Source organism: Coregonus lavaretus (assembly GCF_964263955.1).
Source record: "Coregonus lavaretus genome assembly, contig: HAP1_SCAFFOLD_2995, whole genome shotgun sequence".
Lineage (NCBI taxonomy): Eukaryota > Metazoa > Chordata > Actinopteri > Salmoniformes > Salmonidae > Coregonus > Coregonus lavaretus.
In genome coordinates this window covers 47,501-70,111 of record NW_028158236.1, presented here as the reverse complement: position 1 = coordinate 70,111, position 22,611 = coordinate 47,501, and the positions used below count along the sequence as shown (strand labels likewise).

The 22,611-nt window shown below is 45.3% G+C and overlaps 1 protein-coding gene across 1 annotated transcript in view; it reads left to right on the top strand.

Annotated features, from left to right (window-relative positions):
• The first annotated feature begins 2,356 nt into the window (after positions 1–2,356).
• LOC311124262 (circadian locomoter output cycles protein kaput-like) overlaps positions 2,357–22,611 on the top strand; it is a 40,557-nt gene continuing 20,302 nt past the window's right edge. The window contains exons 1-10 of the mRNA XM_084198433.1: positions 2,357–2,411; positions 4,551–4,699; positions 4,982–5,073; positions 6,047–6,136; positions 6,409–6,529; positions 6,828–6,941; positions 9,486–9,604; positions 14,803–14,885; positions 15,430–15,536; positions 17,030–17,177. Of these exons, the coding sequence (XP_084054559.1) occupies positions 2,380–2,411; positions 4,551–4,699; positions 4,982–5,073; positions 6,047–6,136; positions 6,409–6,529; positions 6,828–6,941; positions 9,486–9,604; positions 14,803–14,885; positions 15,430–15,536; positions 17,030–17,177 (1,055 nt within the window). The 5' untranslated portion in view covers positions 2,357–2,379. The remainder of the gene's footprint in view (positions 2,412–4,550; positions 4,700–4,981; positions 5,074–6,046; positions 6,137–6,408; positions 6,530–6,827; positions 6,942–9,485; positions 9,605–14,802; positions 14,886–15,429; positions 15,537–17,029; positions 17,178–22,611) is intronic.

Here is a 22,611-nt window from a genome sequence, read left to right as displayed (position 1 = left end):
TTACACTCAGAAGTTTCAAAAGAATAAAGACATTTCAAATGTCATATTATGTATATATACAGTGTTGTAACAATGTGCAAATAGTTAAAGTACAAAAGGGAAAATAAATAAACATAAATATGGGTTGTATTTACAATGTTGTTTGTTCTTCACTGGTTGCCGGTTTCTTGTGGCAACAGGTCACACATATTGCTGTTGTGATGGCACACTGTGGTATTTCACCCAGTAGATACGGATTGGATTTGTTTTCGAATTCTTTGTGGATCTGTGTAATCTGAGGGAAATATGTGTCTCTAATATGGTCATACATTTGGCAGGAGGTCAGGAAGTGCAGCTCAGTTTCCACCTCATTTTGTGGGCAGTGTGCACATAGCCTGTCTTCTCTTGAGAGCCAGGTCTGCCTTCGTTGGCCTTTCTCAATAGCAAGGCTATGCTCACTGAGTCTGTACATAGTCAAAGCTTTCCTTAAGTTTGGGTCAGTCACAGTGGTCAGGTATTCTGCCACTGTGTACTCTCTGTTTAGAGCCAAATAGCGTTCTAGTTTGCTCTGTTTCTTTATTAATTCTTTCCAATGTGTCAAGTAATTATCTTTTGTTTTCTCATGATTTGGTTGGGTCTAATTATTGCTGTCCTGGGGCTCTTTGGGGTCTGTTTGTGTTTGTGAAGAGAGCCCCAGGACCAGCTTACTTAGGGGACTTCTCCAAGTTCATCTCGCTGTAGGTGATGGCTTTGTTATGGAAGGTTTGGGAATCGCTTCCTTTTAGGTGGTTGTAGAATTTAACGTCTCTTTTCTGGATTTTGATAATTAGCGGGTATCGGCCTAATTCTGCTCTGCATGCATTATTTGGTGTTTTACGTTGTACACGGAGGATATTTTGCAGAATTCTGCATGCAGAGTCTCAATTTGGTGTTTGTCCCATTTTGTGAATTCTTGGTTGGTGAGCGGACCCCAGACCTCACAACCATAAAGGGCAATGGGTTCTATAACTGATTCAAGTATTTTGAGCCAGATCCTAATTGGTATGTCTCTCAGATCGTTCACAGCTTTGTGGAAGTTACCTGTGGCACTGATGTTTAGGCCGAGGTATCGTTCGTTTTTTGTGTGCTCTAGGGCAACGGTGTCTAGATGGAATTTGTATTTGTGGTCCTGGCAACTGGACCTTTTTTGGAACACCATTATTTTTGTCTTACTGAGATTTACTGTCAGGGCCCAGGTCTGACAGAATCTGTGCAGAAGATCTAGGTGCTGCTGTAGGCCCTCCTTGGTTGGTGACAGAAGCACCAGATCATGAGCAAACAGTAGACATTTGACTTCAGATTCTAGTAGGGTGAAGCCAGGTGCTGCAGACGGTTCTAGTGCCCTCGCCAAATTGTTGATATATATGTTGCAGAGGGTGGCGCTTAAGTTGCATCCCTGTCTCACCCCACAGCGCTGTAGAAGAAATGTGTGTTTGTGTACATGGATTTTATAATGTCGTATGTTTTTCCCCCAACCCCACTTTCCATCAATTTGTATAGCAGACCCTCATGCCAAATTTAGTCAAAAGCTTTTTTGAAATCAACAAAGCATGAGAAGACTTTTCCTTTGTTTTGGTTTGTTTGTTTGTCAATTAAGGTGTGCAGGGTGAATATGTGGTCTGTCATACGGTAATTTGGTATAAAGCCAATTTGACATTTGCTCAGTACATTGTTTTCACTGAGGAAATGTACGAGTCTGCTGTTAATGATAATGCAGAGGATTATCCCAAGGTTGCTGTTGACGCATATCCCACAGTAGTTATTGGGGTCAAATTTGACTCCACTTTTGTGGATTGGGCTGATCAGTCCTTGTTCCAAATATTAGGGAAGATGCCAGAGCTAAGGATGATGTTAAAGAGTTTAGGTATAGCCAATTGGAATTTGTGGTCTGTATATTTTATCATTTCATTGGGGATACCATCAACACCACAGGCCTTTTTGGGTTGGAGGGTTTGTATTTTGTCCTGTAGTTCATTCAATGTAATTGGAGAATCCAGTGGTTTCTGGTAGTTTTAATAGTTGGTTCTAAGATTTGTATTTTATAATGGATATGTTTTTGCTGTTTGTTTGTTATAGGGCCAAAAAGATTGGAGAAGTGGTTTATTCTCTCTCTCTCTCTCTCTCTCTCTCTCCCTCTCTCTCTCTCTCTCTCTCTCCCCCCCCCTCTCTCTCTCTCTCTCTCTCTCTCTCTTCCAATCTCTCTGTCTGTCTCTCACTCTCTCTTTCTCTCTCATTGTTAAATATTATAATAATGATAACTATTTTCATATAATTATTGTTATTACAATGTAATAATGTTATTATTGCTATGATGTTGCCTCTTCCTTTCTCAGGGATGATTCTAGCGTCTTCGATGGGTTGATGGAAGAAGATGAGAAGGACAGAGCAAAACGGTGACATCACTACCATGACCTCCATATCACAACTGCCATCACCACCATGACCTCCATATCACAACTGCCATCACTACCATGACCTCATATAACAACTACCATCACTACCATGACCTCATATAACAACTACCATCACTACCATGACCTCCATATCACAACTACCATCACTACCATGACCTCCATATCACAACTACCATCACCACCATGACCTCCATATCACAACTACCATCACTACCATGACCTCCATATCACAACTACCATCACCACCATGACCTCCATATCACAACTACCATCACTACCATGACCTCATATCACAACTACCATCACCACCATTACCTCATATAACAACTACCATCACTACCATGACCTCCATATCACAACTACCATCACTACCATGACCTCCATATCACAACTACCATCACCACCATTACCTCATATCACAACTACCATCACTACCATGACCTCATCACAACAACCATCACTACCATGACCTCATATAACAACTACCATCACTACCATGACCTCCATATCACAACTACCATCACTACCATGACCTCCATATCACAACTACCATCACCACCATGACCTCCATATCACAACTACCATCACTACCATGACCTCCATATCACAACTACCATCACTACCATGACCTCATATCACAACTACCATCACCACCATTACCTCATATAACAACTACCATCACTACCATGACCTCCATATCACAACTACCATCACTACCATGACCTCATATCACAACTACCATCACCACCATTACCTCATATAACAACTACCATCACTACCATGACCTCATATAACAACTACCATCACTACCATGACCTCCATATCACAACTACCATCACTACCATGACCTCCATATCACAACTACCATCACCACCATGACCTCCATATCACAACTACCATCACTACCATGACCTCCATATCACAACTACCATCACTACCATGACCTCCATATCACAACTACCATCACCACCATGACCTCCATATCACAACTACCATCACTACCATGACCTCATATCACAACTACCATCACCACCATGACCTCATATAACAACTACCATCACTACCATGACCTCCATATCACAACTACCATCACTACCATGACCTCATATCACAACTACCATCACCACCATTACCTCATATAACAACTACCATCACTACCATGACCTCCATATCACAACTACCATCACTACCATGACCTCCATATCACAACTACCATCACTACCATGACCTCATATCACAACTACCATCACCACCATGACCTCATATAACAACTACCCTCACTACCATGACCTCCATATCACAACTACCATCACTACCATAACCTCCATATCACAACTACCATCACCACCATGACCTCCATATCACAACTACCATCACTACCATGACCTCCATATCACAACTACCATCACTACCATGACCTCATATAACAACTACCATCACTACCATGACCTCATCACAACTACCATCACTACCATGACCTCCATATCACAACTACCATCACTACCATGACCTCCATATCACAACTACCATCACTACCATGACCTCATATCACAACTACCATCACTACCATGACCTCCATATCACAACTACCATCACTACCATGACCTCATATCACAACTACCATCACTACCATGACCTCCATATCACAACTACCATCACTACCATGACCTCCATATCACAACTACCATCACTACCATGACCTCCATATCACAACTACCATCACTACCATGACCTCATATCACAACTACCATCACTACCATGACCTCATATCACAACTAACAGGCAGCTGATTCACATAACCAACTAATCACTAAGGCCCTGATTAGCTGAAACAGGACTAACAGGCAGCTGATTCACATAGCCAACTAATCACTAAGGCCCTGATTAGCTGAAACAGGACTAACAGGCAGCTGATTCACATAGCCAACTAATCACTAAGGCCCTGATTAGCTGAAACAGGACTAACACGCAGCTGATTCACATAGCCAACTAATCACTAAGGCCCTGATTAGCTGAAACAGGTGAGACACGTTGCCATTCAGTGAGACTGTAGATTGAAAGGGCTTTTTTAAAGTATATTCCATTGTAATCTAATCTGTAATCTATTGTAATCCACAGCGTGTCCCGTAACAAATCAGAGAAGAAGAGACGAGACCAGTTCAACGTCCTGATCAAGGAGCTGGGGACCATGTTGCCTGGCGTCACACGCAAGATGGACAAGTCCACCATCCTGCAGAAGAGCATCGACTTCCTGTGTAAACACAACGGTACCCACCCCCTTTACCACCACTTTCTGTTTCTACTTCCTGTTGTTGTGATGAATGTAAACAAACAGAACTGTTGCTTGTGAGAGTCATGGACATATAATTGAAATGTAAATTATTCTTAAGTAATGTCATGACTACATGCATTATTGAGGAATCTGCATTGAAGATATGAGGAGCAAATAGTGATATGCTCTTATCAGGATCAGAAGTTGACTGTATTGTATAAATGGTGTATTCGGATGTATATTTCTAAACACTATAATGTGTATGTGTCTCTAACAGAGATCGCTGCTCAGTCTGAGTCCAGTGAGATCAGACAGGACTGGAAACCTCCGTTCCTTAGCAACGAGGAGTTCACCCAGCTCATGCTGGAGGTGAGATACACAACATTACCCTACGACTACTACTACTACTACTACTACTACTACTACTACTACTACTGCTACTACTACTACTACTACTGCTGCTGCTGCTACTACTACTACTACTACTACTACTACTACTACTACTACTACTACCACCACTACCACCACCACCACCACCACAACCACCACCACCACCACTACTACTACTACTACCACCACCACCACTACTACTACTACTACTACTACTACTACTACAGTACTACCCTACTATTACTAATACTACAGTACTACCCTACTATTACTAATACTACTACAGTACTACTCTACTATTACTAATAATACTACATTACTACTCTACTATTACTAATACTACTACAGTACTACTACTACTACAGTACTACTCTACTATTACTACTACATTACTACACTGCTATTACTAATACTACTACAGTACTACTACTACTACTACTACTACTACTACTACTACTACTACTACTATTACTACAGTACTAACCTACTATTACTAATACTACTATAGTATTACCCTACTATTACTACTACTACCACAGTACCACCCTACTATTTATAATACTACTACAGTACCCCCCCCCCCCCTACTATTACTACTACTCCAGTATTTGCGTACTATTACTACTACTACTACTACTACAGAGATGGGAGCTTTCCAGCATTAACAGTTGGAGCAGAGTTGACAGGCATAGGGTATACATTATCATCATTCAAACAGAGAACAGTTCAACTCCCCCTAGGTTTTCTTTGTTTTGCAGATCATATTCTTGCTATCACCATACTGCTACTTTGATAGCGTTCTACAACCACCGTATTGAATGAGTGATCGGTTACAATCACATGATCTAAACAACTGTGTATTGTTGCAGGCTCTGGATGGGTTCTTCACACTAATAATGACAGCCTGGTTACAGTCATATTAACTCAAGTGTAATGTTGTGTTTTGTTGCAGGCTCTGGATGGGTTCTTCATAGCAATAATGACAGACGGGAACATCATCTATGTCTCTGAGAGTGTTACCTCCTTACTGGAACACCTGCCGGTGAGTAGGACTGTCTGTGTGTACGGGGGTGTGTTTCGATTAGTAGGACGATTACTATTGGATATAGGGAGAGAAGCATTTATTTACAATTGGTTGAGACGATGCATAGTACCAATAGCAGCTTAGAGCTGAATTACCTGATACCAATTGACTAATTCCAATTCGTTTCTTATTCGTTTCCTAGTTAAAATGTTTGAAAGTGTTCAATTAAATGTGTCTATACCTTCCTCAGTCGTGTTGAGTTCAACATGTTGTGTGTGGGTGTTCCCCAGTCGGACCTGCAGGACCAGAACCTGTTAAACTTCCTCCCTCTGAACGAACACTCTGAGGTGTACAAGGCCCTCTCCACACACCCCTCCGACTCCGAGAGCCTTGGACCAGAGTACCTCAAGAGTGAGTTACACCCAGTCACATGCCACCTTACTGGCTGCTGGCCTATCGGATCGCTCCTTATACACTGCTGTCCAATCAGATCACTTGTTTACACTGCTGTCGAAGTAGACGAGCGATAATCTTCTTTGTACTGCACAATGCTGCAGTGCTGTGTAAATATATATATATCCCATGTTGTATTTGTAAAAGTCTATAAACACTCCAATGTTTTTTTGTTGTTGAAATTATTGCACTGTAGTTAAGGGTGGTGTTCGTTGTATTTGATATTTTAATCGTGATTGTTTTTATTTTATTTTAGCCAAGAACCAGCTGGAGTTTTGTTGCCATGTGTTGAGAGGAACCATCGACCCTAAAGAACCTCCCGTCTACGAACACGTCAAATTCATCGGCAACTTCAAGTCGCTGAACGACGGTGAGCGTCTGTTTGCATTAGAGAAGAAAACTGGTCTTGTTTTACCAGTCGTAGATCAAAAGAAACAACTGTTAGTTAGATCATCTGTTCTGACCTCTAGTCATGGTAACGCCTTCTCCTCTCCCTCTCCTCTCCTCTCCTCTCCTCTCCTCTCCTCTCCTCTCCTCTCCTCTCCTCTCCTCTCCTCTCCTCTCCTCTCCTCTCCTCTCCTCTCCTCTCCTCTCCTCTCCTCTCCTCTCCTCTCCTCTCCTCTCCTCAGTCCCCAACACCACCAGGAATGGTTTAGCAGGAGTGTTACAGAGATCCCTACAACCCCTAACTCTCCTCTCCTCTCTCTAGTCCCCAACACCACCAGGAATGGTTTAGCAGGAGTGTTACAGAGATCCCTACAGCCCCTAACTCTCCTCTCCTCTCTCTAGTCCCCAACACCACCAGGAATGGTTTAGCAGGAGTGTTACAGAGATCCCTACAGCCCCTAACTCTCCTCTCCTCTCTCTAGTCCCCAACACCACCAGGAATGGTTTAGCAGGAGTGTTACAGAGATCCCTACAACCCCAAACTCTCCTCTCCTCTCTCTAGTCCCCAACACCACCAGGAATGGTTTAGCAGGAGTGTTACAGAGATCCCTACAACCCCTAACTCTCCTCTCCTCTCCTCTCCTCTCTCTAGTCCCCAACACCACCAGGAATGGTTTAGCAGGAGTGTTACAGAGATCCCTACAACCCCTAACTCTCCTCTCCTCTCCTCTCCTCTCTCTAGTCCCCAACACCACCAGGAATGGTTTAGCAGGAGTGTTACAGAGATCCCTACAACCCCTAACTCTCCTCTCCTCTCCTCTCTCTAGTCCCCAACACCACCAGGAATGGTTTAGCAGGAGTGTTACAGAGATCCCTACAACCCCTAACTCTCCTCTCCTCTCCTCTCTCTAGTCCCCAACACCACCAGGAATGGTTTAGCAGGAGTGTTACAGAGATCCCTACAGCCCCTAACTCTCCTCTCCTCTCTCTAGTCCCCAACACCACCAGGAATGGTTTAGCAGGAGTGTTACAGAGATCCCTACAACCCCTAACTCTCCTCTCCTCTCCTCTCTCTAGTCCCCAACACCACCAGGAATGGTTTAGCAGGAGTGTTACAGAGATCCCTACAACCCCTAACTCTCCTCTCCTCTCCTCTCTCTAGTCCCCAACGCCACCAGGGATGGTTTAGCAGGAGTGTTACAGAGATCCCTACAACCCCTAACTCTCCTCTCCTCTCTCTAGTCCCCAACACCACCAGGAATGGTTTAGCAGGAGTGTTACAGAGATCCCTACAACCCCTAACTCTCCTCTCCTCTCTCTAGTCCCCAACACCACCAGGAATGGTTTAGCAGGAGTGTTACAGAGATCCCTACAGCCCCTAACTCTCCTCTCCTCTCTCTAGTCCCCAACACCACCAGGAATGGTTTAGCAGGAGTGTTACAGAGATCCCTACAACCCCTAACTCTCCTCTCCTCTCCTCTCTCTAGTCCCCAACACCACCAGGAATGGTTTAGCAGGAGTGTTAGAGAGATCCCTACAACCCCTAACTCTCCTCTCCTCTCTCTAGTCCCCAACACCACCAGGAATGGTTTAGCAGGAGTGTTACAGAGATCCCTACAACCCCTAACTCTCCTCTCCTCTCTCTAGTCCCCAACACCACCAGGAATGGTTTAGCAGGAGTGTTACAGAGATCCCTACAACCCCTAACTCTCCTCTCCTCTCTCTAGTCCCCAACACCACCAGGAATGGTTTAGCAGGAGTGTTACAGAGATCCCTACAACCCCTAACTCTCCTCTCCTCTCTCTAGTCCCCAACACCACCAGGAATGGTTTAGCAGGAGTGTTACAGAGATCCCTACAACCCCTAACTCTCCTCTCCTCTCTCTAGTCCCCAACACCACCAGGAATGGTTTAGCAGGAGTGTTAGAGAGATCCCTACAACCCCTAACTCTCCTCTCCTCTCTCTAGTCCCCAACACCACCAGGAATGGTTTAGCAGGAGTGTTAGAGAGATCCCTACAACCCCTAACTCTCCTCTCCTCTCTCTAGTCCCCAACACCACCAGGAATGGTTTAGCAGGAGTGTTACAGAGATCCCTACAACCCCTAACTCTCCTCTCCTCTCTCTAGTCCCCAACACCACCAGGAATGGTTTAGCAGGAGTGTTACAGAGATCCCTACAACCCCTAACTCTCCTCTCCTCTCTCTAGTCCCCAACACCACCAGGAATGGTTTAGCAGGAGTGTTACAGAGATCCCTACAACCCCTAACTCTCCTCTCCTCTCTCTAGTCCCCAACACCACCAGGAATGGTTTAGCAGGAGTGTTACAGAGATCCCTACAACCCCTAACTCTCCTCTCCTCTCTCTAGTCCCCAACACCACCAGGAATGGTTTAGCAGGAGTGTTACAGAGATCCCTACAACCCCTAACTCTCCTCTCCTCTCTCTAGTCCCCAACACCACCAGGAATGGTTTAGCAGGAGTGTTACAGAGATCCCTACAACCCCTAACTCTCCTCTCCTCTCTCTAGTCCCCAACACCACCAGGAATGGTTTAGCAGGAGTGTTACAGAGATCCCTACAACCTGCCTTTGATGACCTGGTCTGCTTCGTAGCCACCGTCAGGCTGGCTAAACCACAGTTCATCAAGGTGAGACGCACACACACAGAAACACACACACACACACACACACACACACACACACACACCACACACCACACACCACACACCACACACACAGAAACACACACACACACACCACACACCACACACAGAAACACACACACACACCATACACACACACACACACCACACACCACACACACACACCACACACACACCACACACACACAATTAGTGCTTCTTGAGTTCAGTTCAGTTTCGATTCGATTAATGAAAAATTATTTTTAGACATTAAATGCACAATGCATTATGTGGGTTGAATGCTGTAACAACACAGAATAAAACAATCAATACAAGTCCCATGATGGTAGTGACTGTCCATTACTGCTTATCACTTATTAACCATCATTTATTCACATTACTTTAATAAAATAAAATATTTAAGTTCTGTATATTCCGTTAGTTTTATTTGATGACTTTATTATTTCATGCCAAGTCATCATCTCATCTCTACAGAGCTGCTGTCTGACTAAATCACTATTTTAGTAGTTCTTCAAAGTAAATAAGGCAGACTTTTATGACTGCTGAATACCAGCTATCAATCACTTAGATCATGTATTTTCAGGTAGAGGAACCTCACGAAGCAACTGCTCTCTATCCCTCTTGATCACACGTTCTTCTCTCTTCTCTCTCCGTCTCTGGACAAGTAGGCCCCGCAATGGATTATGGTCAATGTAGTTATTTACCAAGTTTTCTGCACTAAACTATGTAGAATATTGGCCTATTGAAAACTACAACTCCTTACTACAGTGCACAGTTTGGGCTTGATCTGATTTACATTTGGAAAGTATTCAGACCCCTTGACTTTTTCCACATTTTGTTACGTTACAGCCTTATTCTAAAATTGATTAAATCGTTTTTTCCCCTCATCAATCTATACACAATACCCCCTAATGACAAAGCAAAAACAGGTTTCTAGAAATTTTAGCAAATCTATCAACAAAAGACCCCCCGGAAATATCACATTTACATAAGTATTCAGACCCTTTACTCAGCGATTACAGCCTTGCGTCTTCTTGGGTATGACGCTACAAGCTTGGCACACCTGTATTTGGGGAGTTTCTCCCAATTGTCTCTGCAGATCCTCTCAAGCTCTGTCAGGTTGGATGGGGAGTGTCGCTGCACAGCTATTTTCAGGTCTCTCCAGAGATGTTCGATCGGGTTCAAGTCCGGGCTCTGACTGGGCCACTCAAGGACATTCGGAGACTTGTCCCGAAGCCACTTCTGCGTTGTCTTGGCTGTGTGCTTAGGGTCGTTGTCCTGTTGGAAGGTGAACCTTCGCCCCAGTCTGAGGTCCTGAGCACTCTGGAACAGGTTTTCATCAATGGAGCTCTCTGTACTTTGCTCCGTTCATCTTTCCCTCGATCCTGACATGCTTCACCGTAGCGATGGTGCCAGGTTTCCTCCAGAGGGGACGCTTGGCATTCAGGCCAAAGAGTTAAATCTTGGTTTCATCAGACCAGAGAACTTGTTTCTCATGATCAGAGTCATTTAGGTGCCTTTTGGCAAGCTCCAAGCAGTCTGTCCTGTGCCTTTTACTGAGGAGTGGCTTACATCTGGCCATTCTACCATAAAGGCCTAATTGGTGGAATGCTGCAGAGATGGTTGTCCTTCTGGAATGTTCTCCCATCTCCACAGAGGAACTCTAGAGCTCTGTCAGAGTGACCATCGGGTTCTTGGTCACCTCCCTGACCAAGGCCCTTCTCCCCCGATTGCTCAGTTTAGCCGGGCGGCCAGCTCTAGGAACAGTCTTGGTGGTTCCAAACTTCTTCCATTTAAGAATGATGGAGGCCACTGTGTTCTTGGGGACCTTCAATGCTGCAGAAATGTTTTGGTACCCTTCCCCAGACCTGTGCCTCGACACAATCCTGTCTCGGAGCTCTACGGACAATTTATTTGACCTCATGGCTAGGTTTCTGTTCTGACATGCACTGTCAACTGTGGGACCTTATATAGACAGGTGTGTGCCTTTCCAAATCATGTCCAATAAATTGAATTTACCACAGGTGGACTCCAATGAAGTTGTAGAAACATCTCAAGGATGATCAATGGAAACAGGATGCACCTGAGCTCAATTTTGAGTCTCATAGCAAAGGGTCTGAATACTATATAAATAAGGTATATATATATACATATAAGTTATCAAAAATGTCAAAAAACCTGTTTTCTCTTTGTCGTTATGTATTGTGTGTAGATTGATGAGGGAAAAAAATAATTTTATCCATTTTAGAATAAGGCTGTAACGTCACAAAATGTGGAAAAAGTCAAGAGGTCTGAATAATTTCTGAATGAACAGTATCTCGAGGGAAACTATGCATTGAGCTCACAGAAAAAAATTGAACGAAATGGAATTCAAATAATTGAACCAACGTCGGTCAATTACACTACCGTTCAAAAGTTTGGGGTCACTTAGAAATGTCCTTGTTTTCCATGAAAACATACAGGAAATGAGTTTGAATAGGAAATATAGCAAAATACATAGGAAATGTAGTCATTGACAAGGTTAGAAATAATGATTTTTAATAGAAATAATAATTGTGTCCTTCAAACTTTGCTTTTGTCAAAGAATCCTCAATTTGCAGCAATTACAGACTTGCAGACCTTTGGCATTCTAGTTGTCAATTTGTTGAGGTAATCTGAAGAGATTTTGCCCCATGCTTCCTGAAGCACCTCCCACAAGTTGGATTGGCTTGATGGGCACTTCTTACGTACCATACGGTCAAGCTGCTCCCACAACAGCTCAATAGGATTGATATCCGGTGACTGTGCTGGCCACTCCATTATAGACAGAATACCAGCTGACTGCTTCTTCCCTAAATAGTTATTGCGGTGCTTTGGGTAATTGTCCTGTTGTAGGAGGAAATTGGCTCCGATCAAGCGCCGTCCACAGGGTATGGCATGGTGTTGCAAAATGGAGTGATAGCCTTCCTTCTTCAAGATCCCTTTTAACCTGTACAAATCTCCCACTTTACCACCACCAAAGCACCCCAAGACCATCACATTGCCTCCACCATGCTTGACAGATGGCATCAAGCACTCCTCCAGCATCTTTTCATTTGGTCTGCGTCTCACAAATGTTCTTCTTTGTGATCCGAACACCTCAAACTTCGATTAGTCTGTCCATAACACTTTTTTCCAATCTTCCTCTGTCCAGTGTTTGTGTTCTTTTGCCCATCTTAATATTTTCTTTTTATTGGCCAGTCTGAGATATTGCTTTTTCTTTGCAACTCTGCCTAGAAGTTCAGCATCCCGGAGTCGCCTCTTCACTGTTGACGTTGAGACTGGTGTTTTGCGGGTATTATTTAATGAAGCTGCCAGTTGAGGACATGTGAGGCGTCTGTTTCTCAAACTAGACACTCTAATGTATTTGTCCTCTTGCTCAGTTGTGGACCGGGGCCTCCCACTCCTCTTTCTATTCTGGTTAGAGCCAGTTTGCGCTGTTCTGTGAAGGGAGTAGTACACAGCGTTGTACGAGATCTTCAGTTTCTTGGCAATTTCTCGCATGGAATAGCCTTAATTTCTCAGAACAAGAATAGACTGACGAGTTTCAGAAGAAAGTTATTTGTTTCTGGACATTTTGATTCTGTAATCGAACCCACAATTGCTGATGCTCCAGATACTCAACTAGTCTCAAGAAGGCCAGTTTTATTGCTTCTTTAATCAGCACAACAGTCTTCAGCTGTGCTAACATAATTGCAAAAGGGTTTTCTAATGATCAATTAGCCTTTTAAAATGATAAACCTGGATTAGCACAAACACAACGTGCCATTGGAACACAGGACTGATGGTTGCTGATAATGGGCCTCTGTACGCCTGTGTAGATATGCCATAAAAAATCAGCCGTTTCCAGCTACAATAGCCATTTACAACATTAACAATGTCTACACTGTATTTCTGATCAATTTGATGTTATTTTAATGGACACATTTTTTTCTAAGTGGCCCCAAACTTTTGAACGGTAGTTTAGTTGTTTAAATGACCCAAACTTACAAACATTTTGGTTAATCGCTCAGCACTAACACACACACAGACACACACACACACACACACACACACACACACACACACACACACACACACACACACACACACACACACACACAATGGAGTAACAAGAAATCAGAAAATAAATAAGTAGAAATTGACGGTAAATCCTATTTAACCTACAGTATGAAACACAACAAAGCTACACTGTCTATTTCACCTGCATATTTTGCACTCACCGGACAGTTTATTAAGTACACCACCCCGTTCAAGAAAATGGATCTCTCTTACAGACAGTGAGCCACGTGGCCGTGGCTTGCTATTTAAACCAGGCAGACAGGCATCAAGGCATTCAGTTACTGTTCCATTGAACGTTGGAACGGGCAAAACGAGTGACCTAAGCGACTTTGAGGTATGATCGTCGGTGCCAGGCGCGCCGGATCCAGTATCCCAGAAACGGCCACCCACCTGGGCTTTTCACGCACGACGGTGTCTAGGGTTTACCGAGAATGGTGCGACAAACATCCAGTCTGCGGCAGTCCTGTTGGCGAAAATAACTAGTTGAAGGAGAATGGTAGAATTCTGCTAACAGGCGGCCCACAAACAGACAGATAACGGAGCAGTACAACAGTGCTTTGCAGAACGGCATCTCGGAACGCACAACTCATCAGTCCTTGTCACGGATGGGCTATTGCAGCAGACGACCACACCGGGTTCCACTCCTATCAGCTAAAAACAAGAAGAAGCGGCTCCAGTGGGCACGCCATCACCAACACTGGACAACTGAGGAGTGGAAAAACATCGCCTGGAACACAGTAGCGATTTCATTTTACTTTAGTGGCCTGCGCAGTCTCCAGACCTCAACCCAATACAGCATCTTTGGGATGAAGTGGAACGGGCTGTTCGCAGCAGGAATGTACCGCCGTCCAATCAGCAGCAACTGCCTGATGCCATCGCGTCAGCATGGACCAACATCCCTGTGGAACGTTTCCGACACCTTGTAGAATCAATTCCCCGAAGAATTCAGGCTGTTCTGTAGGCAAAGGGGGGGTCAGACCCGGTACTAGATGGGTGTACCTAATAAACTGGCCACTGATAGTATATATTGTCTATCTATATTCAATTATCTATATTCTATGCAATATATATTGATATCTATCTTGTTGTCTATCCCTCCATAGGAGATGTGTACAGTGGCAGAGCCCAATGAAGAGTTCACCTCCCGACACAGCCTAGAGTGGAAGTTCTTATTCCTAGACCACAGGTAACACAGTCTGTAGTAGAAGTTCTTGTTGCTAGACCACAGGTAACACAGTCTGTAGTAGAAGTTCTTGTTGCTAGACCACAGGTAACACAGTCTGTAATAGAAGTTCTTGTTGCTAGACCACAGGTAACACAGTCTTAGACCACAGGTAACACAGTCTGTAGTAGAAGTTCTTGTTGCTAGACCACAGGTAACACAGTCTGTAATAGAAGTTCTTGTTGCTAGACCACAGGTAACACAGTCTGTAATAGAAGTTCTTGTTGCTAGACCACAGGTAACACAGTCTGTAATAGAAGTTCTTGTTGCTAGACCACAGGTAACACAGTCTGTAATATAAGTTCTTGTTGCTAGACCACAGGTAATTAATTCTATCTAATTAGATGGTTTGGCCTCAAAGTGAACCACTCGTTGTCCTCAGTTGACCTGACACACCACAAACCTGAAATACCACACACACACATACACACACACACAAACACACCCTCTAGTGGTATTATGTTAATAAGCAGGCTTGGTAACTGATGATGGTATTTCCTCCCTCCAGGGCTCCACCAATCATAGGCTACCTTCCATTTGAGGTTCTGGGGACGTCGGGGTATGACTACTATCATGTAGACGACCTGGAGACACTGGCCAAGTGTCACGAACACTGTGAGTTACACACACACACACACACCTCTCTGTCTAGTGATGCATTATGGGAAAGGGAATTCATTTTACTACAGGTTCCTGACCTCTCTTCTCTGTCTAGTGATGCATTATGGGAAAGGGAAGTCATGTTACTACAGGTTCCTGACCTCTCCTCTCTGTCTAGTGATGCATTATGGGAAAGGGAAGTCATGTTACTACAGGTTCCTGATGTCTCCTTTCTGTCTAGTGATGCATTATGGGAAAGGGAATTCATATTACTACAGGTTCCTGATGTCTCCTCTCTGTCTAGTGATGCATAATAGGAAAGGGAATTCATGTTACTACAGGTTCCTGACCTCTCCTCTCTGTCTAGTGATGCATTATGGGAAAGGGAATTCATTTTACTACAGGTTCCTGACCTCTCCTCTCTGTCTAGTGATGCATTATGGGAAAGGGAATTCATTTTACTACAGGTTCCTGATGTCTCCTCTCTGTCTAGTGATGCATTATGGGAAAGGGAATTCATTTTACTACAGGTTCCTGATGTCTCCTCTCTGTCTAGTGATGCATTATGGGAAAGGGAATTCATGTTACTACAGGTTAATGACATCTCCTCTCTGTCTAGTGATGCATTATGGGAAAGGGAATTCATGTTACTACAGGTTCCTGATGTCTCCTCTCTGTCTAGTGATGCATTATGGGAAAGGGAATTCATGTTACTACAGGTTCCTGATGTCTCCTCTCTGTCTAGTGATGCATTATGGGAAAGGGAAGTCATGTTACTACAGGTTCCTGATGTCTCCTCTCTGTCTAGTGATGCATTATGGGAAAGGGAATTCATTTTACTACAGGTTCCTGATGTCTCCTCTCTGTCTAGTGATGCATTATGGGAAAGGGAATTCATTTTACTACAGGTTCCTGATGTCTCCTCTCTGTCTAGTGATGCATTATGGGAAAGGGAATTCATGTTACTACAGGTTCCTGATGTCTCCTCTCTGTCTAGTGATGCATTATGGGAAAGGGAATTCATGTTACTACAGGTTCCTGACGTCTCCTCTCTCCTCTCTGTCTAGTGATGCATTATGGGAAAGGGAATTCATTTTACTACAGGTTCCTGATGTCTCCTCTCTGTCTAGTGATGCATTATGGGAAAGGGAAGTCATGTTACTACAGGTTCCTGATGTCTCCTCTCTGTCTAGTGATGCATTATGGGAAAGGGAATTCATGTTACTACAGGTTCCTGATGTCTCCTCTCTGTCTAGTGATGCATTATGGGAAAGGGAATTCATGTTACTACAGGTTCCTGATGTCTCCTCTCTGTCTAGTGATGCATTATGGGAAAGGGAATTCATGTTACTACAGGTTCATGACGTCTCCTCTCTGTCTAGTGATGCATTATGGGAAAGGGAATTCATGTTACTACAGGTTCCTGACCTCTCCTCTCTGTCTAGTGATGCATTATGGGAAAGGGAATTCATTTTACTACAGGTTCCTGACCTCTCCTCTCTGTCTAGTGATGCAGTATGGGAAAGGGAAGTCATGTTACTACAGATTCCTGACCAAGGGTCAACAGTGGATCTGGCTCCAGACTCATTACTACATCACCTACCACCAGTGGAACTCCAGGCCTGAGTTCATCGTCTGCACACACACCGTCGTCAGGTAGGGGGACAATGCTATGGTTATGTTTAAAACGGATTACACACCGTCGTCAGGTAGGGGGACAATGCTATGGTTATGGTTAAAACGGATTACACACCGTCGTCAGGTAGGGGGACAATGCTATGGTTATGGTTAAAACGGATTGGTTTAAATGTGCATATGGTTCTCTACACACACCGTTGTCGAGTAAGATTGGACTACACAATTGATCATCTATATACTACTAAAATCTGACTATAAATTATTGGAATTTCTTTAAGGCATAACATATTTTTATTTGAAATGAACAACAGAATTAAATCCTTGCAATTTGAATAAAGGAATAGAGAAAAATAATAATATTGTGAGGGACGGTTTCCTGGACCCAGAATAGGCTGACTGGTGAGACTAAGGGGAGGTGACTTCTCTGGTCCTGTTCTCTGTCTCTCTGTGTAACTATGGGGAGGTGACTTGTTCTGTTCTCTGTCTCTCTGTGTAACTATGGGGAGGTGACTTGTTCTGTTCTCTGTCTCTCTGTGTAACTATTGTGACACTCTGGCTCCACGGACCTTTATTCTTGAGCCAGGGGTGTTCATGTTCATTTGTTTTGGGTGTATTTCTATGTTGGGGTGTCTAGGTTGTGGTATTTCTATGTTGGGTGATTGTGCTTGTTTGTGTTCATTGACTCCCAATCGGAGGTAACGAGTGTCAGCTGTTCGGCTCGTTATCTCTGATTGGGAGCCATATTTAAGATGTAGGTTTTCTGTTGTTAGTTGTGGGTTATTGTTCCATGTTCCAGTGTCTCAGTTTCTGTTGTTGTCTATATTGGACTTCACGCATCGTCTTGTTTTTGTATTTACGTGCTTTACATATTAAAGTCATGTTCACTCGCAACGCTGCGCATTGGTCTCCTCCTTCAGACGATCGTGACAGAATAACCCACCACAACGAGACCAAGCAGCGTGGCCAGGAGCCAACGCCCTTTCCAAATCTAGCGGATATCCACTTCGACTGGGTCAAGCCGCGTGAGGAGGAGAGAAGTTGGACTTGGGAGGAGAGGATGGAGAGTCTGGAGAGTCTGGCGAGGAAGATAGATGCCTGGTCCACGGGGAGGAGAGACCCCCAGAAATTTTTTTGGGGGGGGCTCACGACGTCGGGGCAGAAGGTGTACGGCCCGGAGGAGTGCAAGAGGTTGGCAGATATGGCCGCCAGTACAAGGGGGCTACTGGGTGAAGCAGGGAAGGAAAGTGTTGAGGCACGGCATGAGGTACTGGGGTGTGTAACCAGTTCGGTCCGGCCCGTTCCTAGTCCCGAGGTGCAGCCAGTAGTGTGTGTTCCCCGTACGGTACGGCCTGTTCCGGCCCCTCGCACTAAGTGTACGGTGCGCGTCGCCAGCCCGGTTCAGCCTGTCCCTGCACCACGTAGGATGCCTACGGTGTGCGTCGTCAGCCCAGCCCGGCCTGTCCCTGCGCCACGTAGGATGCCTACGGTGTGCATCGCCAGCCCAGCCCGGCCTGTTCCTGTGCCACGTAGGAAGCCTACGGTGCGCGTCAGACAGCCAGAGTCTGCCGTCTGCCCAACGGGGCCTGAACTGTCCGTCTGCCCAACGCCGTCTGAACGGCCCGTCTGCCCAACGGCGCCTGAACTGCCCGTCTGCCCAACGCCGTCTGAACTGTCCGTCTGCCAAGCGCCGCAGGAGCTGCCCGTCTGCCATGAGCCTGCAAAGCCGCCCGTCTGCCATGAGCCTACAGAGCCGTCCGCCAGACCGGAGCCGCTAGAGCTCTCCGCCAGACAGGATCAGCCAGAGCCTTCCGCCAGACAGGAGCAGCCAGAGCCTTCCGCCAGACAGGATCAGCCAGAGCCTTCCGCCAGACAGGATCAGCCAGAGCCTTCCGCCAGACAGGATCAGCCAGAGCCTTCCGCCAGACAGGATCCGCCAGAGCCAGCCAGCCAGGATCCGCCATTTAGCCCGGTGCTGCCCCTTAGTCCGGTGCTGCCCCTTAGTCCGGTGCTGCCCCTTAGTCCGGTGCCGCCCCTTAATCCAGTGGGGTTTAGTTGGGGGGTGGTCATGAGGAAGGGTAGACGAAAGCGGAGGTTGACTAAGGTGGAGTGGGGACCACGACCTGGGCCTGAGCCGCCACCAGGGACAGACGCCCACCCAGACCCTCCCCTAGACTGTTTGCTGGTGCGCCCGGAGGTCGCACCTTTAGGGGGGGGTAATGTGACACTCTGGCTCCACGGACCTTTATTCTTGAGCCAGGGGTGTTCATGTTCATTTGTTTTGGGTGTATTTCTATGTTGGGGTGTCTAGGTTGTGGTATTTCTATGTTGGGTGATTGTGCTTGTTTGTGTTCATTGACTCCCAATCGGAGGTAACGAGTGTCAGCTGTTCGGCTCGTTATCTCTGATTGGGAGCCATATTTAAGATGTAGGTTTTCTGTTGTTAGTTGTGGGTTATTGTTCCATGTTCCAGTGTCTCAGTTTCTGTTGTTGTCTATATTGGACTTCACGCATCGTCTTGTTTTTGTATTTACGTGCTTTACATATTAAAGTCATGTTCACTCGCAACGCTGCGCATTGGTCTCCTCCTTCAGACGATCGTGACAACTATGGGGAGGTGACTTGTTCTGTTCTCTGTCTCTCTGTGTAACTATGGGGAGGTGACTTGTCCTGTTCTCTGTCTCTCTGTGTAACTATGGGGAGGTGACTTGTCCTGTTCTCTGTCTCTCTGTGTAACTATGGGGAGGTGACTTGTCCTGTTCTCTGTCTCTCTGTGTAACTATGGGGAGGTGACTTGTTCTGTTCTCTGTCTCTCTGTGTAACTATGGGGAGGTGACTTGTCCTGTTCTCTGTCTCTCTGTGTAACTATGGGGAGGTGACTTCTCTGGTCCTGTTCTCTGTCTCTCTGTGTAACTATGGGGAGGTGACTTGTTCTGTTCTCTGTCTCTCTGTGTAACTATGGGGAGGTGACTTCTCTGGTCCTGTTCTCTGTCTCTCTGTGTAACTATGGGGAGGTGACTTGTTCTGTTCTCTGTCTCTATGTGTAACTATGGGGAGGTGACTTGTTCTGTTCTCTGTCTCTCTGTGTAACTATGGGGAGGTGACTTGTTCTGTTCTCTGTCTCTCTGTGTAACTATGGGGAGGTGACTTGTTCTGTTCTCTGTCTCTCTGTGTAACTATGGGGAGGTGACTTGTTCTGTTCTCTGTCTCTCTGTGTAACTATGGGGAGGTGACTTCTCTGGTCCTGTTCTCTGTCTCTCTGTGTAACTATGGGGAGGTGACTTGTCCTGTTCTCTGTCTCTCTGTGTAACTATGGGGAGGTGACTTGTCCTGTTCTCTGTCTCTCTGTGTAACTATGGGGAGGTGACTTGTCCTGTTCTCTGTCTCTCTGTGTAACTATGGGGAGGTGACTTGTCCTGTTCTCTGTCTCTCTGTGTAACTATGGGGAGGTGACTTGTCCTGTTCTCTGTCTCTCTGTGTAACTATGGGGAGGTGACTTGTTCTGTTCTCTGTCTCTCTGTGTAACTATGGGGAGGTGACTTGTTCTGTTCTCTGTCTCTCTGTGTAACTATGGGGAGGTGACTTCTCTGGTCCTGTTCTCTGTCTCTCTGTGTAACTATGGGGAGGTGACTTGTTCTGTTCTCTGTCTCTCTGTGTAACTATGGGGAGGTGACTTGTTCTGTTCTCTGTCTCTCTGTGTAACTATGGGGAGGTGACTTGTTCTGTTCTCTGTCTCTCTGTGTAACTATGGGGAGGTGACTTGTCCTGTTCTCTGTCTCTCTGTGTAACTATGGGGAGGTGACTTGTTCTGTTCTCTGTCTCTCTGTGTAACTATGGGGAGGTGACTTGTTCTGTTCTCTGTCTCTCTGTGTAACTATGGGGAGGTGACTTGTTCTGTTCTCTGTCTCTCTGTGTAACTATGGGGAGGTGACTTGTCCTGTTCTCTGTCTCTCTGTGTAACTATGGGGAGGTGACTTGTTCTGTTCTCTGTCTCTCTGTGTAACTATGGGGAGGTGACTTGTCCTGTTCTCTGTCTCTCTGTGTAACTATGGGGAGGTGACTTGTTCTGTTCTCTGTCTCTCTGTGTAACTATGGGGAGGTGACTTCTCTGGTCCTGTTCTCTGTCTCTCTGTGTAACTATGGGGAGGTGACTTGTCCTGTTCTCTGTCTCTCTGTGTAACTATGGGGAGGTGACTTGTTCTGTTCTCTGTCTCTCTGTGTAACTATGGGGAGGTGACTTGTTCTGTTCTCTGTCTCTCTGTGTAACTATGGGGAGGTGACTTGTTCTGTTCTCTGTCTCTCTGTGTAACTATGGCGAGGTGACTTGTTCTGTTCTCTGTCTCTCTGTGTAACTATGGGGAGGTGACTTGTTCTGTTCTCTGTCTCTCTGTGTAACTATGGGGAGGTGACTTGTTCTGTTCTCTGTCTCTCTGTGTAACTATGGGGAGGTGACTTGTTCTGTTCTCTGTCTCTCTGTGTAACTATGGGGAGGTGACTTGTCCTGTTCTCTGTCTCTCTGTGTAACTATGGGGAGGTGACTTGTCCTGTTCTCTGTCTCTCTGTGTAACTATGGGGAGGTGACTTGTCCTGTTCTCTGTCTCTCTGTGTAACTATGGGGAGGTGACTTGTTCTGTTCTCTGTCTCTCTGTGTAACTATGGGGAGGTGACTTGTTCTGTTCTCTGTCTCTCTGTGTAACTATGGGGAGGTGACTTGTTCTGTTCTCTGTCTCTCTGTGTAACTATGGGGAGGTGACTTGTTCTGTTCTCTGTCTCTCTGTGTAACTATGGGGAGGTGACTTGTCCTGTTCTCTGTCTCTCTGTGTAACTATGGGGAGGTGACTTGTCCTGTTCTCTGTCTCTCTGTGTAACTATGGGGAGGTGACTTGTCCTGTTCTCTGTCTCTCTGTGTAACTATGGGGAGGTGACTTGTCCTGTTCTCTGTCTCTCTGTGTAACTATGGGGAGGTGACTTGTTCTGTTCTCTGTCTCTCTGTGTAACTATGGGGAGGTGACTTGTTCTGTTCTCTGTCTCTCTGTGTAACTATGGGGAGGTGACTTGTTCTGTTCTCTGTCTCTCTGTGTAACTATGGGGAGGTGACTTGTTCTGTTCTCTGTCTCTCTGTGTAACTATGGGGAGGTGACTTGTTCTGTTCTCTGTCTCTCTGTGTAACTATGGGGAGGTGACTTGTTCTGTTCTCTGTCTCTCTGTGTAACTATGGGGAGGTGACTTGTTCTGTTCTCTGTCTCTCTGTGTAACTATGGGGAGGTGACTTGTTCTGTTCTCTGTCTCTCTGTGTAACTATGGGGAGGTGACTTGTTCTGTTCTCTGTCTCTCTGTGTAACTATGGGGAGGTGACTTGTTCTGTTCTCTGTCTCTCTGTGTAACTATGGGGAGGTGACTTGTTCTGTTCTCTGTCTCTCTGTGTAACTATGGGGAGGTGACTTGTTCTGTTCTC